The sequence below is a fragment of the Rhineura floridana genome, chromosome 3 (genome assembly GCF_030035675.1).
Source record: "Rhineura floridana isolate rRhiFlo1 chromosome 3, rRhiFlo1.hap2, whole genome shotgun sequence".
NCBI lineage: Eukaryota > Metazoa > Chordata > Lepidosauria > Squamata > Rhineuridae > Rhineura > Rhineura floridana.
Genome location: NC_084482.1, coordinates 146,350,929 through 146,365,037, shown reverse-complemented (window position 1 = coordinate 146,365,037; position 14,109 = coordinate 146,350,929). Strand labels below are relative to the sequence as shown.

The window sequence follows — 14,109 nt, the reverse complement described above, 5'->3', positions numbered from 1 at the left end:
GCTCCTTCCTCTCCTCTCGCCAGGTACCCCCAGTATCTAACTCCAGTAGGTGCCCCAACCCTCTGAAGCAGATTTTGAGGGTACATGGAAGACTGCAGGGGGAGAACAGGATGGGAAATTTCCATTGTGCAAGCAGAAATCTGTTATAACAGCAGATCAACAGTAGGGAGATAAGAAAGCAGAATGTGGAGCTGTGTGAATCCTGTAATAATGGCAGAATGCAGTTTGGGGAAGCCTGCTCATCCCTAGATTTAACATAAGAGCCTGCTGGATCAGGCCAACCAGTTGCCAATCAGTGGCCAACCAGTTGCCCATGGGAAGCCTGCAAGCAGAACCTGAGTGCAAAGAGCACTCTCCACTCCTGCAGTTTCCAGCAACTATGTTTTTGTTTTTCCTTGTTCTAGGACAGCCTTTCCCAACTAGTGGGCCACCAGATGTTGTTGGACCACAACTCCCATCAGCCTTAGCCAGCATTGCCAATGGTCAGGAAAGATGGGAACTGTGGTCCAACAACATCTGGTGGCCCACTAGTTGGGAAAGGCTGTTCTAGGATGATAAAGAAACAATATTTTTGTTAATTGTTATTTAAACGTTGCCAGTCAGTCAAAATACAAATGCTGAAGATGTACTTTGCATTTTGTTTAAATGTCTTTTTAAAAGGGCACATGGAAAAGTATTCCTGGCTCTGTATTTCATTTAGCCCTGGTAGAGGAATACTGCTTTGGACCTCAGTGGATGGTGGTAACTAAACTGATGGGGTTTATCTAACAGAAACATTTTAGACTGTTTAATCATAAAACTTGCTATTAATGTTCCATTGGAAAAAATGTAGCACAGGTTCTGTCAAATCTTTTACTTTTATTTTCTTTGTGGGATAAGGCTGGCCCCAAACACCAGGCTTTTAAATACCTAGTTGTAACGTACCTGTCTACTGGCAGTCCAAAATTTCCTCTGGAAAAATTCAAGTTTCATCTGGATACCAACAGCTAGTGAAATAATAAAGAACAGGGGGTTGTTTTGTTGTTGTGGTAGTGGTAGCAGCAGTAGTAGTTTTTTCACTCCTTTCTGTGATAATGCACAATTCAACATTTTTTAAAACTGGAGACAATTGTAAGAAAAGAGAATCTGTCATCTCAGAAAGAATGTGGAAAACAAATGAAAACTAACAGGTCACTCTACAAATAAAATAAGCCAAATTCTAGGATTCAAACTGACATGCATTCTCATTCTAAATGCATGTATGTAGAATTAAAATAGACCCTTTCTTCTGCCTATCTCCCCATTGTGTTCAGTGGGGCTTACTTTCAAATAAGTAGCTGTTATTACAGCTATAACTAAGGATATGGGACCAAAGAATATTGAAAGACCTTATTGCATCCTGCTTGACGTGTCCTCTCCAACTTAAACTCTTGCATTGGCCTTTCCCAGTTTGCTGAGGTCCTGTCCTGATAGGATATTTACCCAGAGCCAACAGCACATACCTGAACCTTCAAACCTTGGGATTGAAGGACTGGGAATGTTATGTCTGAACTGGGTCAAAATCTGGAATGCAAGTGGTGTAATGTGAAGTAGATACAAGGCAGAAGTATTCACACCCAGTTACAAATATTGTAATAAACCAGCCCATACCCAGCTTATAACATTCACACTATCCAGTGGTGTCCCCACTGCTGATAGGAGGCTTTGTTCCAGCCAAGTCTTCAGTGAATGGAAAAGGGAGATGATTTTTGAAAATTCCCCCTCTCCCATTTGGCCCTTCAAGCCATCTCCCATGCTTTATCAAAAGTGCCCTCCAACCCTCTAAAAAAGGTTGGAGGAGGAGTGCAGCAGAAACGTGGTATCTGCAAAAACTGCCTCCCCCCTTTCCATTCAGTGTAGGCAGATACTCTGTCTAACTCTTGGAGGTCTTGTCTGGGTGCCCAGCTTTGCACCCCATCATCCACATTCCTGCCAAACTGTGTCCTTGGATCATTTGTTCTTCTTGCTTTGGATCTAATCTGCTGCTGAGGATCTCCAGAGTTACTCCCTAATAACCTTTATTTTAAGGAACTTACTGAACGTGGAAGCCCATATGTTAGAGACCCATATCCCAATCAAGTATAGTACTACCTTCATGTTGGAAGTCAAATAAATTTTGAATTAAAATTAATTTCCTTAAGAACTCTAATTCAGCTGTAGTAATGGTGCAGGTTGAAAGAGAAATGTCACTAGGTTTTCACATGCTTTGTGTCACTGAGACATTTGCTAATACTAATATTTAGAACTGCATCCGAATTCATTCCATGTTGTGTCTCATCCCCCTTGAAAGCCCTTCAACACTCTCTAGTGCTATTTTCATCACAGACATGGAAACTTGCTAGAGCTGGGCCACAGGCAGTGGTCTAGACTGAGTCAGGACCAAAGGGCAATCTGGATCAGAGGGCAAACAGGACACAGGACTCGTAGAACAAGCCAGAACTGAAGAGCGATCAAGATCAGAGAACAAGTCAAGAGTAAGGCCCAAACACCAAGGCTGAAATCACAAGACTCACTAGAGATTTGGTAGATCTTGTTGCTCAACCAAAATACCACTGAGACAGGAGGACCCAATGGTCAGCCTGGATGGGGTCAGTCTGGAAAGTTGTTTCCTCAGAAGCTGTAGTGACACTGCTCACCTCATGGGGCAGTGGTCAGCACTTTAAGGACTACATAAAAGCACCTGATGGACCACCAGTGGTCCATAAATAACAATTTAAGAAATAATGGCCTAGGAATAAGATTGGGAAAACATCTGTTACTCATGTGCAACAATGTAATTCCTTTAAAACTTCATTTTGGTGACAGACTTCCCATTAAACCTGCAGAAAAGTGGTAAGTTCATAGTGGTAACTTGGATAAATCAAAGACTGTGTTTCTTATAACATCCACATGAGAAGGAATTTGGTTCGGTAATGAAATAATGACATGGAATGTTAGACTCAGAAAGATAATTGAAACCCTGGAATTAATTTCAGCAGAGCTTAAATTGTTCTAATTTCAAAGTAATGAGGAAAAGCAAGTAATTGCTGTGATGTTTTTACTGGTGTCAGCCCCAAGAATTTTACTGATTTTTTAAAAAAATGGATTATGTAGGAAATCAAAGATCAGGCAGAATCATTAGACCTGCCCCTGCTCGTCTTTATTCAGGTAGAACATCTACCATATCAATGGAAATTTTTCTTGTATAAAAATGGCAGGAATGGATTTATTACTATTTTCCCAGGTGTTCCATTCTTTTTATATATATCTTAAGCTTTTGGCTCATAATACAGCTGCAGTATTAACTTACAAGGTAAAGTTGAGCTATAATATTTCAGATGTGTAACTGAGGCTGTAGACTCAAACTCTATCATGATAAAATCAACAAATGTTCCACGTTATACTTTGATGGAAGAGAACAGAAGAAACTGCTGCTCCCACACACACTTCATAGGAATAGTGGCCGAACCAACAGTTTGCTTTGAAGAAACGGAATGTAGCCTGTCCTCTAACTAAAGCCTCTTTTATTGTTTATAGTTGCATTTTACAACCTTTTAAGGAAGACTACACAGGGTTTTATGTGCCTTTGGAATGTCCCCTCAGAATTCATTTTCCCCAACACACAATGCACTACAGTGGCAATTATGCACGTTTCCTGCTATTCATAATTATTTTACTGAACTGATTTTCAAAAGAATTAGCAGAACTAGTGGATGGAATACTAATTTTCCTTTGAACCCCAGTGGTAAGACTAAAGCATTTTTGCAAGAATTATATGGAAAAAGTGTGTGTGTGTGTCCACTGTGATTTTCAAGAGCACTGAAACCAGCATAGTTTTTTCAAAAATGTTCAGATCGTCTAATGCTCTGAGAACAATTCAACTATATTTCAAAAAACAAAATAAAAACCTTCCAGAGCCAACATATTCTTCTGGATATTCTACAATCAATCAATATTTCTCCTATTTCAAAATATTGCAAGTTCAGTGCTAGGAAATACAAACTGTCCCATGGCAAAAGCATAACTCTGGAAGACATTGTGGTGACAAATGTACATTTATTACACATATATACATGCATAAACAAGCAATTGTATACAAAGGACCCACATAATCTTTGCATGAGAATATATGTTCCTGTATTTTTTAATAATAAGGATGTTGGCAGTTATAGAAGAGATTAGCTGTTAAGTGTAAATTCCTTTAAAGCAACTTTCTCATTTGTTGTCATTATCCACTGCTAGGCATTCATACATTTAATATTTGTTAAAAAAAATGCAGCTTTTTCTAATCTGTGCAGAAGATAGCGCCACACTATATTGTTCAGTGATCCTCAATGTTCAATATAAACATAAGGTACTTACTGGATTGGCTAAGAGCCAGCTATCCTGAAGTACCCTGATCTTTAGTTTTAAGCCATGTTGAAACAAGAAGTCATTAATTAAATCCCAGCAAAATTTTAATGTAAACCCCAATGCCAAGACTTTCTCTTTCATAATCTGCCTTCATCCTGTAGCCTCTCTAAACAGAAAAGGGTGTTTTTTTGTTTTTGTTTTAAAAAAAGGACAGAGCAGATGTGTTTATATAGCTTCTCAGCATGATAATCGTAGGTGTGCCTGGTAAGACTCTGTTGAAAACCATTTTCAATTGTACGTTTATATAATAGCTACATACGAATAGGATCCTGATTTGAAGTTATTTGTTATTTCATTGGTGCATGATAAAATGGGAAAGCAGAAGACATGATCCTCAGAGCTAATAAACACTGTGGTCTACTCCACTGAAATCTATATGCACCTGCTTGTGAATGCAATGAAGACACGAACACATTAGCTGGACCTGGGACCTGGCCTGGCTGGTGGGCCAATTGGCCCTCAGGGGCTAGTACAGAACTGAGCTGCACCTGTTTGGCAAGCCCGCCAATTTTATCCTGGGGAACTGCCTGCCACTCAGCCACTGTCCAGGATAAGCTATCCGGCCAACACTCTCTCTGGGATCTCCAGGCAATGACAGCTGTTCTAGCCACTTCTACCCGCTCTAGCTGATATTCTCTTCCTTTCTAGTTCTCCTTAGTTTATCCTCCCCTAGCCAAGCAGTCCATCTGCCAAGTTGTGACAGATTTAGAGAGAGAGAGAGCCAAATGACAATCAGCCAAACTGGAAGATGCCTCTGGTGAAGGCAAAAAATGCAACTCACAAGTACCAATTCTTAACTTGTACTAAAATTCCCTCCCTTTAGGATGCACCCCTTAGTGTGGTGAGGGGGTTTGAGAGTGTTGAAGAAGCTGAGAGCAATGCCATCAGGAGTCTAGACCAAGAGGCTAGACTCCTAGCAGGGGCACCCATGGCGGAATGGTCAAAGCTGAAACTCCAGACTAAGATGCATCCAAACTCAGAGGAAGGCAATGGGAAACCATCTCTGAATACCTCTTACCATGAAAGCCCTATGAACAGAGTATCTAAAATGCAACATGAGATACTGCTGGAAGATGAGACCCCCAGGTCAGAAGGCACTCACCGAGCTACTGGGGAAGAACAAAGGACAAGTACGAGTAGCGCTGTGACTAATGACATAGCTGGGACAAAGCCGAAAGGAAGCCCAGAGGCTGATGCGCACAGATGCGAAAGGAGAGTCCAGAGTTGTACGACGCACACATTAGGAACATGGAATGTGAGAAGCATGAACCAGGGAAAGTTAGAAATTGTCAAGCAAGAAATGGAACATATCAACATTACAATACTTGGCGTGAGTGAATTAAAATGGACTGGAATGGAACATTTTCAATCAGGCAACTACAAAATATTTTATGCAGGAAATGAGAAATCAAGAAGAAGCGGGGTTGCTTTAATACTGATGTAGCAAAAGCAATTAGGAGCTACAACGCAAGGTCTGAGCAAGTGATATTAATGAGATTAAACGGGAAGCCTATTAACATAACCATCATCCAAGTCTATGCTCCAACGTCAAACGCAGAAGAAGAAGGAGAGATTTTACGCAGAAGTACAGGAGGAAATTGATCACACACCCAAACAAGATATGATGATAATCATGGGGGACTGGAATGCAAAAGTAGGGAACAGAGAAGAACTAGGAATTGTGGGGAAATGGGGCTTAGGAGACAGAAATGAAGCAGGAGAAAGACTTACTGAATTCTGTGAAGCCAATGATTTGTTTCTTGCCAACACATTTTTTGAGCAACCAAACAGATGACTATACGTGTGGACATCACCAGATGGTCAATATGGGAATCAAATTGATTACATAATTGGAAACAGAAGATGGAGAAGTTCCATACTTTCTGCAAAAACAAGACCAGGAGCAGTCTGAGGTACAGATCATGAACTGGTCATATCGAAAATCAGAGTAAAGCTAAAGAAGAACAACAAAGCAATCATAATGCCAAAATACAATTTAAATAACATCCCAGAAGAATATAAAGATCAAATAAGGAACAGATTTGAGGCTTTAAACTTAGTTGACAGAGAACCAGAAGAACTATGGACTGAAGTCAGGGACATTATCAGGGAAGAATGCAAAAAGATGATACCTCTAGTTAAAAATAGAGAAAGGCCTCAATGGATGACGGAAGAAACTCTTAAAATGGTTAAGGAAAGCAAAAGCAAAAGGAGATAGAAACACGGTCAGAACCCTAAATGCAACTATACAACGACTAGTACATAGGGACAAAGAAAACTATTACAATAGTTATTGTATAGAAATAGAAAAGGACAACAAAATGGGAAGAACAAGAGTCCTATTCCAAAAGATTAGAGAAATGAAAGGGAAATTTAAACTAAGAGTAGAGATGTTGAACAATCAACAGGGGAACACACTGACTGACCGAGATGAAATAAAAGGAAGATGGAAGCAATACACTGCAAAAATCTATAAAAGAGATGCAAGGATGACAGATTCATTCACGGAGGAACCATATGATGAAGAACCGAAAATTTTAGAATGTGAGGTGAAAGCTGCTCTTAAAATCCTTGGAAAAACAAATCACCAGGAACAGATGTCATACTAATAGAGTTGCTACAAATTACCGAGACTGAATCTGTCCAAATTTTGATAAAAATTTGTCAAGAAATATGGAAAACTAAACGATGACAGACTGGAAGCGTTCAATATATATCCCAATTCCAAAGAAAGGAGATCCCAGAGAAGGCAGTAATTATCGAATTATTGCCTTAATATCCCATGCAAGTAAAATAATGCTCAAGATTCTACAACAAAGGCTCTTACCATATATAGAGTGAGAAATGCCAGACGTCCAAGCTGGATTTAGAAAGGGAAGAGGCACCAGAGATCATATCACAAACATACGTTGGATAATGGAACGGATCAAGGAATTTCAGAAGAAAATCACCCTGTGCTTTATAGATTACAGCAGAACCTGTGATTGTTTAGATCATGAAAAACTATGCTATACTCTGGACAAGAGGCTATTGTAAGGACAGAATATGGAGAAACCAACTGGTTCCCCATTGGAAAGGATGTGAGACAGGGGTGTATTTTATCACTCTATTTGTTAAATCTATATGCAGAACATACCATACAGAAAGCAGAATTGGATCAAGATGAAGGAGGTGTAAAACCTGGAGGGAGAAATATCAATAATTTAAGATATGCAGACAATGCCATACTACTAGCAGAAACTTGTGATGATTTGAAACGAATGCTGATGAAAGTTAAAGAGGAAAGCACAAAAGCAGGACTACAGCTGAACGTCAAAAAGACTAAAGTAATGACAACAGAAGATTTATGTAACTTTAAAGTTGACAATGAGGACATTGAACTTGTCAAGGATTATCAATACCTTGGCACAGTCATTAACCAAAATGGAGACAATAGTCAAGAAATCAGAAGAAGGCTAGGACTGGGGAGGGCAGCTGGGAGAGAACTAGAAAAGGTCCTCAGATACAAAGATGTATCACTGAACACCAAAGTCGGGATCATTCAGACCATGGTATTCCCAATCTCTATGTATGGTTGTGAAAGTTGGACAGTGAAAAAGGCAGATAAGAGAAATATCAACTCATTTGAAATGTGGTGCTGGAGGAGAGCTTTGCGCATACCATGGACTGTGAAAAAGACCAATAATTGGGTGTTAGAACAAATTAAACCAGAACTATCACTAGAAGCTAAAATGGTGAAACTGAGGTTATCATACTTTGGACACATAATAAGAAGGAAGGCAAAACAAGAGATGGATTGATTCCATAAAAGAAGCCACAGACCTGAACTTACAAGATCTGTACAGGATGGTTCATGACAGATGCTCTTGGAGGTCACTGATTCCTAGTATCGCCATAAGTTGTAATCGACTTGAAGGCACATAACAACAACAACAAATATCTCACCCTTCCACCAAAGAGCTCAAAGTTCAATATATAGTTCTCATCTCTTATTCTCACAACCCTGGGAGGTAGGTTAAGGCAGATAACAACAACAACAACTAAAATTCCTCCCCTGTCTCAATGGTGACCCGGTATGAGGATGAGAGATACAAAAACACAGGGAGGGAGGGTGACTGCATGACTTGATAACCAGGAAAAATCCTCTGACACTGCAAGTTGAAGAAAGGTTACCCCCACCTTTCCCACCCAGGCAATTACGAGATGGCACATCTGCAAGCAGACTTTGCCCAATCAGAGTTTGCCCTCCAAGCCTTGCAAATCACCCCCATCTGCCAATAAGCTGCCCAAGTGAACAGTTCTTATCTTTAACCATTTCATCATATATACTGAGTAACTGGGATTGGTTGTCTTTTGAAAGAGCAATCAACAGTGAATGGTTCTGGGACAGTATGGTCTATATTCCCCAACAAAAATGTTTCTCAACATCATGCCTCCAAAATATACTCTGCTATTTATTCACCAAATCTGTATCTATGACATATATGTGGTATATAGGACTGCAGCTTTAAAGTGATGTTTCAATAATATGGCAAGAGACATAAACAAGCTTTTTTGCAGTGATAATAAAGATATGTACATAAAGTTTATTTATTAAATTTATGTCCCACCCTTCTAGAAGAAGCCCACTGTCACTGACTTTTTCAATTCACAATGTAGAATTAGCTGCCCACTTGCTACGCATTAGCTGCTTTTTAAAATTCACTTGTAGTAACCAGGAACCCAAGGAGGGATGTTTCTGTTAATCTGCCACTGTGCCTGCAAGCTGTCCCTTAGGATGTGGAGCCTAGCATGGCTCAGAGACAACCTTTGCCTCCTACAAAAATATCCATGTCAGAAATGAAACTAGACAGATTAGCACATAATTCCTAAAATCAAACGCACAGGGCCCATGATAATTTGGCTGATTCAGATTTACAGATGCAGGAAATTATTAAACTGCTTTTAGAATGCTATAAGGTTCATATAATAAGTGTCTTGCAGTGGATAAAAGTAGGGCCTCTCCAGACTGTTTTATTGCAGGTGTACTCTGCAACATGTTGGTAAAAAAAATTTCCACTTTAGTTTGTTCTGCGATACTTCCCCAATTCTACCACATTATTGCTGCATGGAGGAGATATAGCGCAACGAAAGCAGGGCAAAAATAAACCAGAATGTTTGTGGTAAAAAGAGTTGCAGCATTTCAGCAGGAAGTTGTGGGATATGCACTGACTGGAAATGAAGCAATGTGACTGTTCCACATTGTGCTAGTACTGAAAGTGGGATCAGGTGTGACCACCCCGATAATTTCACGAGCACAAATCATCATGAATGCACAATAAAAATGACATCTGAGAGGTGCCCTTAATCAATGGCAGTATGCCTGACATGAAAGAAATTCCCTATATAACAACACATTCAACAGATTCCTAATAGAGTTTAAGGAAACAGCACTTTTGCTGTCACTGCAACATAAACTCCAAGTAAAGCATTTTGCTTCCTCCCACATAGGTGAATAGTAGCCATTTATCTATATGGGAAAATGCAAAGAGGCACACTTACAGACAGCTTTGTGTTAGGGCTAAACTTGCCTCCTTTCATTGATGACCTCAGTTTCTGGAGTGAAATTCAGGTTTTTACCAGAGATGCTTATGAAATTCACTTCTACCAGATCTCCCTCCACCCCCAGATGCTCAACGTAACAGTTTACTGGATATGTTTATCCAGTACGTTTATCCATTTACGTCAAAGGTGTAGAAATCATAATACTATAAGACGTATGTTTGCAAAAGTTCTGCAAGCCATTTAAACACAATGAAGTTAAAAACACTTTCTATTAAAATAATTTTAATTGCTTTTGGAAATGTACAATTGTTTAATTTCTCTTTTGAAAAAATATTTTATATACTGTTAAAATGGGAATGGTGTTTAATTTTTTTAATTTATTTTCCTTTTTAAAAAAATTATTTCCACAAGAGTACAAATGGTGGGGATGTTTATATGTTACTATTATGAGAATGCATAATGTCTCACCGAAATTCCAAAACCTAGCAGAATTCAAACAGAGCAGAACCTGATTGTCAGAAGAACAATAAATAGAATAATGGAATGACCCTGAGAGAATCCATTCACCCCTAATTTGGACCACCCTCAACAGGAGGCTGTGCCCACCTCCTCATCTGTATAATTACCTGGTTTCCAATTGTTGTGTGTGTGTGTGATGCTAGAGTGCAAAAGACCCTAGGAACTGGCATATAGAAGATTACATTCTCTGACTGGATGGTTGTTACAATTAGAAACCCATCATAAGGAGCGCAGGGAAAAAATAGTAAGTACTATAAAGAATTATTCGCCCGCAACATTGGCCACGTTAGCTGGGGCTAATAGGAGCTGGTCCACAAAAAGCTGGAGGACATCCATTTGGGGAAGGCTGTACTGAATAGTGCCCATAGGAACACTGACATTGAACCACATTGGATTCCTAGATGCAAATGGATTGCCTTTTGAAATTCAGCCACATTAGATTATGCTGCTATGATAATAGCTAGAAATCAGTATTTTAAACAGAGTTTCCATGGGAAGTTTATGTGCCTGCCATTCAACTTTCTGGACAAGGTCCTGCCTGTTTAATAACTTGAGCAAGTTTGATGAGGACAACATGTTTTGTTTTAAGCTATGCTAAACAGGCACCAATATTTCCTAACTGCATTACCAGGGGAAACATTTACAGCATTGTATTTTACTCAGGAAAGCTCTCCACATAATCCACACTTTCATTCATTTGAATCAACACAAACCATCCGCACTGACATCTCTTATCAAACAAAACCTGCACTTATGAGTCCTACATCAATACTGCAATCTCCTTTACTAATTCACAAAAGTGGTCTTGCTTTAGAATAGTCATATGCAGAGATGCTAGCCTCTCTGCATCTGGATTTCTCAAAAAGGCCCACCCACAGGAGCGTAAATGACGGTATGAGATCGAAGAACATTTGCTTCCAAAATCAGGAGTCCTAAATAGGTTGCCAACTGTACCCCAAATCATTGTTCCATGATACTCTGACTCACAACTCTATGGGATTAAATTTTAAACACTGCATTTTGTTCCTGAAAAGAAAGACAGTTGGTTATCTCAGGCATCCTGAATACAGTGGCCACTGCTGGATCTGGAGGAGGGATGGGGCAGAATTTGGTTTGCTTCACATTTTAATGCAAACCTGCTAATTCACACTTCCCTAAACAATGCGTGAACCACAATGCAGCTATTCTTTGACATTTGCTTGCAGTTCTGCAGTACAAACATGTAGAAATTTAGGGGATAGCATGAATAAAAATGCATATATTGGTGAAAATAGAATACAGGCATTATATTAGGGAAAATTGCAAACAAAAATGTATATATTAGGAGAAATGTCCAGTGAATGCTGATCAATTTTCATGAAGACTTTTTTAAACAAATCACAGACTGATAAGGAAATATCATAAACTGAATTTAAGATTGGAAAAAATGAGAAACTGAGTTACACCAAAATTGACAAATTTTTTATCCCTAGTCCAGAAGATTTCCTCATTTTCCCCAGAACAGGAGAAAGAAGGTGACACTGATTGACTGACCTCCCAGCCTCCGTTGCTGGACTCCAGCCTGCAGTGCTTGGGAAATTTCCAATGCATTGCAAGCTGAGGAAGAAGATTTGATTATGACTGAGTCTTCCATGTCATCGTGAGGAGTGGGTGAAATCTTACAATGCATGGGATTTCCTATTCTCATGAGATTTCAGGGTAAGAGCTCAGGACAGGCCTATATAAGGCCTTTTCCCTCAACTAAAATATTCCACTATAATGTCTGCTAACCACAGAAAATCATGTGCCTCAAACTGGGCTTCTGTGCAGCATCGCTGTTCCCTCATGGCTTGTCGCCTCCTACCTACCCACAGAGCAGGAGGGAAGAACGATGCTGAGTTTGAGGCACATGATTTAAATCCACAAATCAGAGGAGCAGAAGACTTCCCCTGCTTCCTCCCCAACTAATGCCCAAAGGTAATGCTGGAAACATTACAATTACTCCACAAAAGTAATAAAATTACTCCTAGTTCTACTACAATCAAAATGTAAAAGAATTACCCACTCGTTCCTTAAAAAAGTAATGAATTACAAGTAATTTGTTACTTGTAACTAATTACTTCCAAGCTCTGAGCATACCCTTTTTTAGTATTTTGCAATAGAACCAAGCATTTTGCAATAGAACCTCAGTTAAAATTCACAACTTGTGGTTTAATAGTAGCTGTTCTTGGTTTTCAGGGACTTTGTCTATGGCCTTTGTGCCTCAGAGATGTACTGCACTGGCATCAAAGTTAACAACTTCACCAGCGTAAGGCCGAAGTACTCTCGGCCTGGCACTGTGACCTTTATTGTACAGCCTATAAAATTCTGTCTTCATGAAAAAATGGAAATGGACAGCCCTCAAGTCGATCCTATGAATAGGGTTTTCATGGTAAGTGGTATTCAGAGGAGGTTTACCATTGCCTTCCTCTGAGGCTGAGAGGCAGTGACTCGCCCAACGTCACCCAGTGAGCTTCATGGCTGTGTGGGGTTTCGAACCCTGGTCTCCCAGGTCATAGTCCAACACCTTAACTACTACTCCACACTGGCTCTCCTGCCTTCATGAAGCCACTGGAAAAAAATTGTACTGTAAGACTCTAATCTGGTTTCACTGCACTTATGTAAGCACATCTTATCTTATCTTGTTTATTTATTTATTAAATTTATATCCCGCCCTTCCTCCCAGAAAACATTTCTTTAAAAAAAAGCTTTTAAAACATCTTAAGAAGCAATTCTAACACAGACACAGACTGGGATAATGTCTCTACTTAAAAGGCTTGTTGAAAAAGGAATGTCTTCAGTAGATACCAAAAGAGAACACAGATGGTGCCTGCCTAATATTTAAGGAGAGGAAATTCCAAAGGGGAAGAGCCACAACACTAAAGGTCCACTTCTTATGTTATGCGGAATGGACCTCCTAATAAGATGGTATCTGCAGGAGGCCTCACCTGCAGAGCGCAGTGATCGACTGGGTATATTAGGTTTCCTGGTCCCAAACTGTACACGGCTTTGTACACCAAAACCAGAACCTTGAACTTGGCCCGGTAGCTAATGGGCAGCCAGTGCAATTGTTTCAGCACTGGGATGACATGTTGGCAATACCCTGCCCCAGTAAGCAGTCATGCCACCACATTTTGCACCAGCTGGAGCTTCCAGACAATCCTCAAGGGCAGCTCCACATACAGCACATTAGAGTCTGGGCCAGGGCCAGCCTCTGGCCCTGGCTGAGGACCCCTGTGGCCCAGAGGGTCCCCTGAAGGGCCCCTCCTTAGGGTGGGAGGGTAGCACTCCCATTCTGCAATCTGCGGCAGTGGCGGCTCCCGACTCTACTGCGGATGGAGGAGAGGGAGCTCCTAAGCACCCCCATACAGATAGTGCAGGCTTCAATAAGCCTGCACATACACAACACCAGAGCTTTGAAAAGTTACTTTTCTGAACTACAGTTCCCATCAGCCCAATCCAGTGGCCATGCTGGCTGGGGCTGATAGGAGTTGTAGTTCAAAAAAGTAACTTTTCCAAGCTCTGCACACCACCTACCTCTTCTGGTGCTGTGATTGCCGTGTGCGCTGCACGTGCTTGGCTGTCATCAACTAAGATAGCGGCAGAGGCTTCTCTAAG

General features: G+C 40.3%; 1 protein-coding gene across 8 annotated transcripts in view; it reads right to left on the bottom strand.

Annotated features, from left to right (window-relative positions):
- CACNA2D3 (calcium voltage-gated channel auxiliary subunit alpha2delta 3) overlaps positions 1–14,109 on the bottom strand; it is a 1,117,495-nt gene that overhangs the window by 248,305 nt on the left and 855,081 nt on the right. For all 8 annotated transcript variants that reach the window (XM_061618250.1, XM_061618247.1, XM_061618248.1 and 5 more), the window contains exon 27: positions 925–986. In XM_061618250.1, the coding sequence (XP_061474234.1) occupies positions 925–986 (62 nt within the window). The remainder of the gene's footprint in view (positions 1–924; positions 987–14,109) is intronic.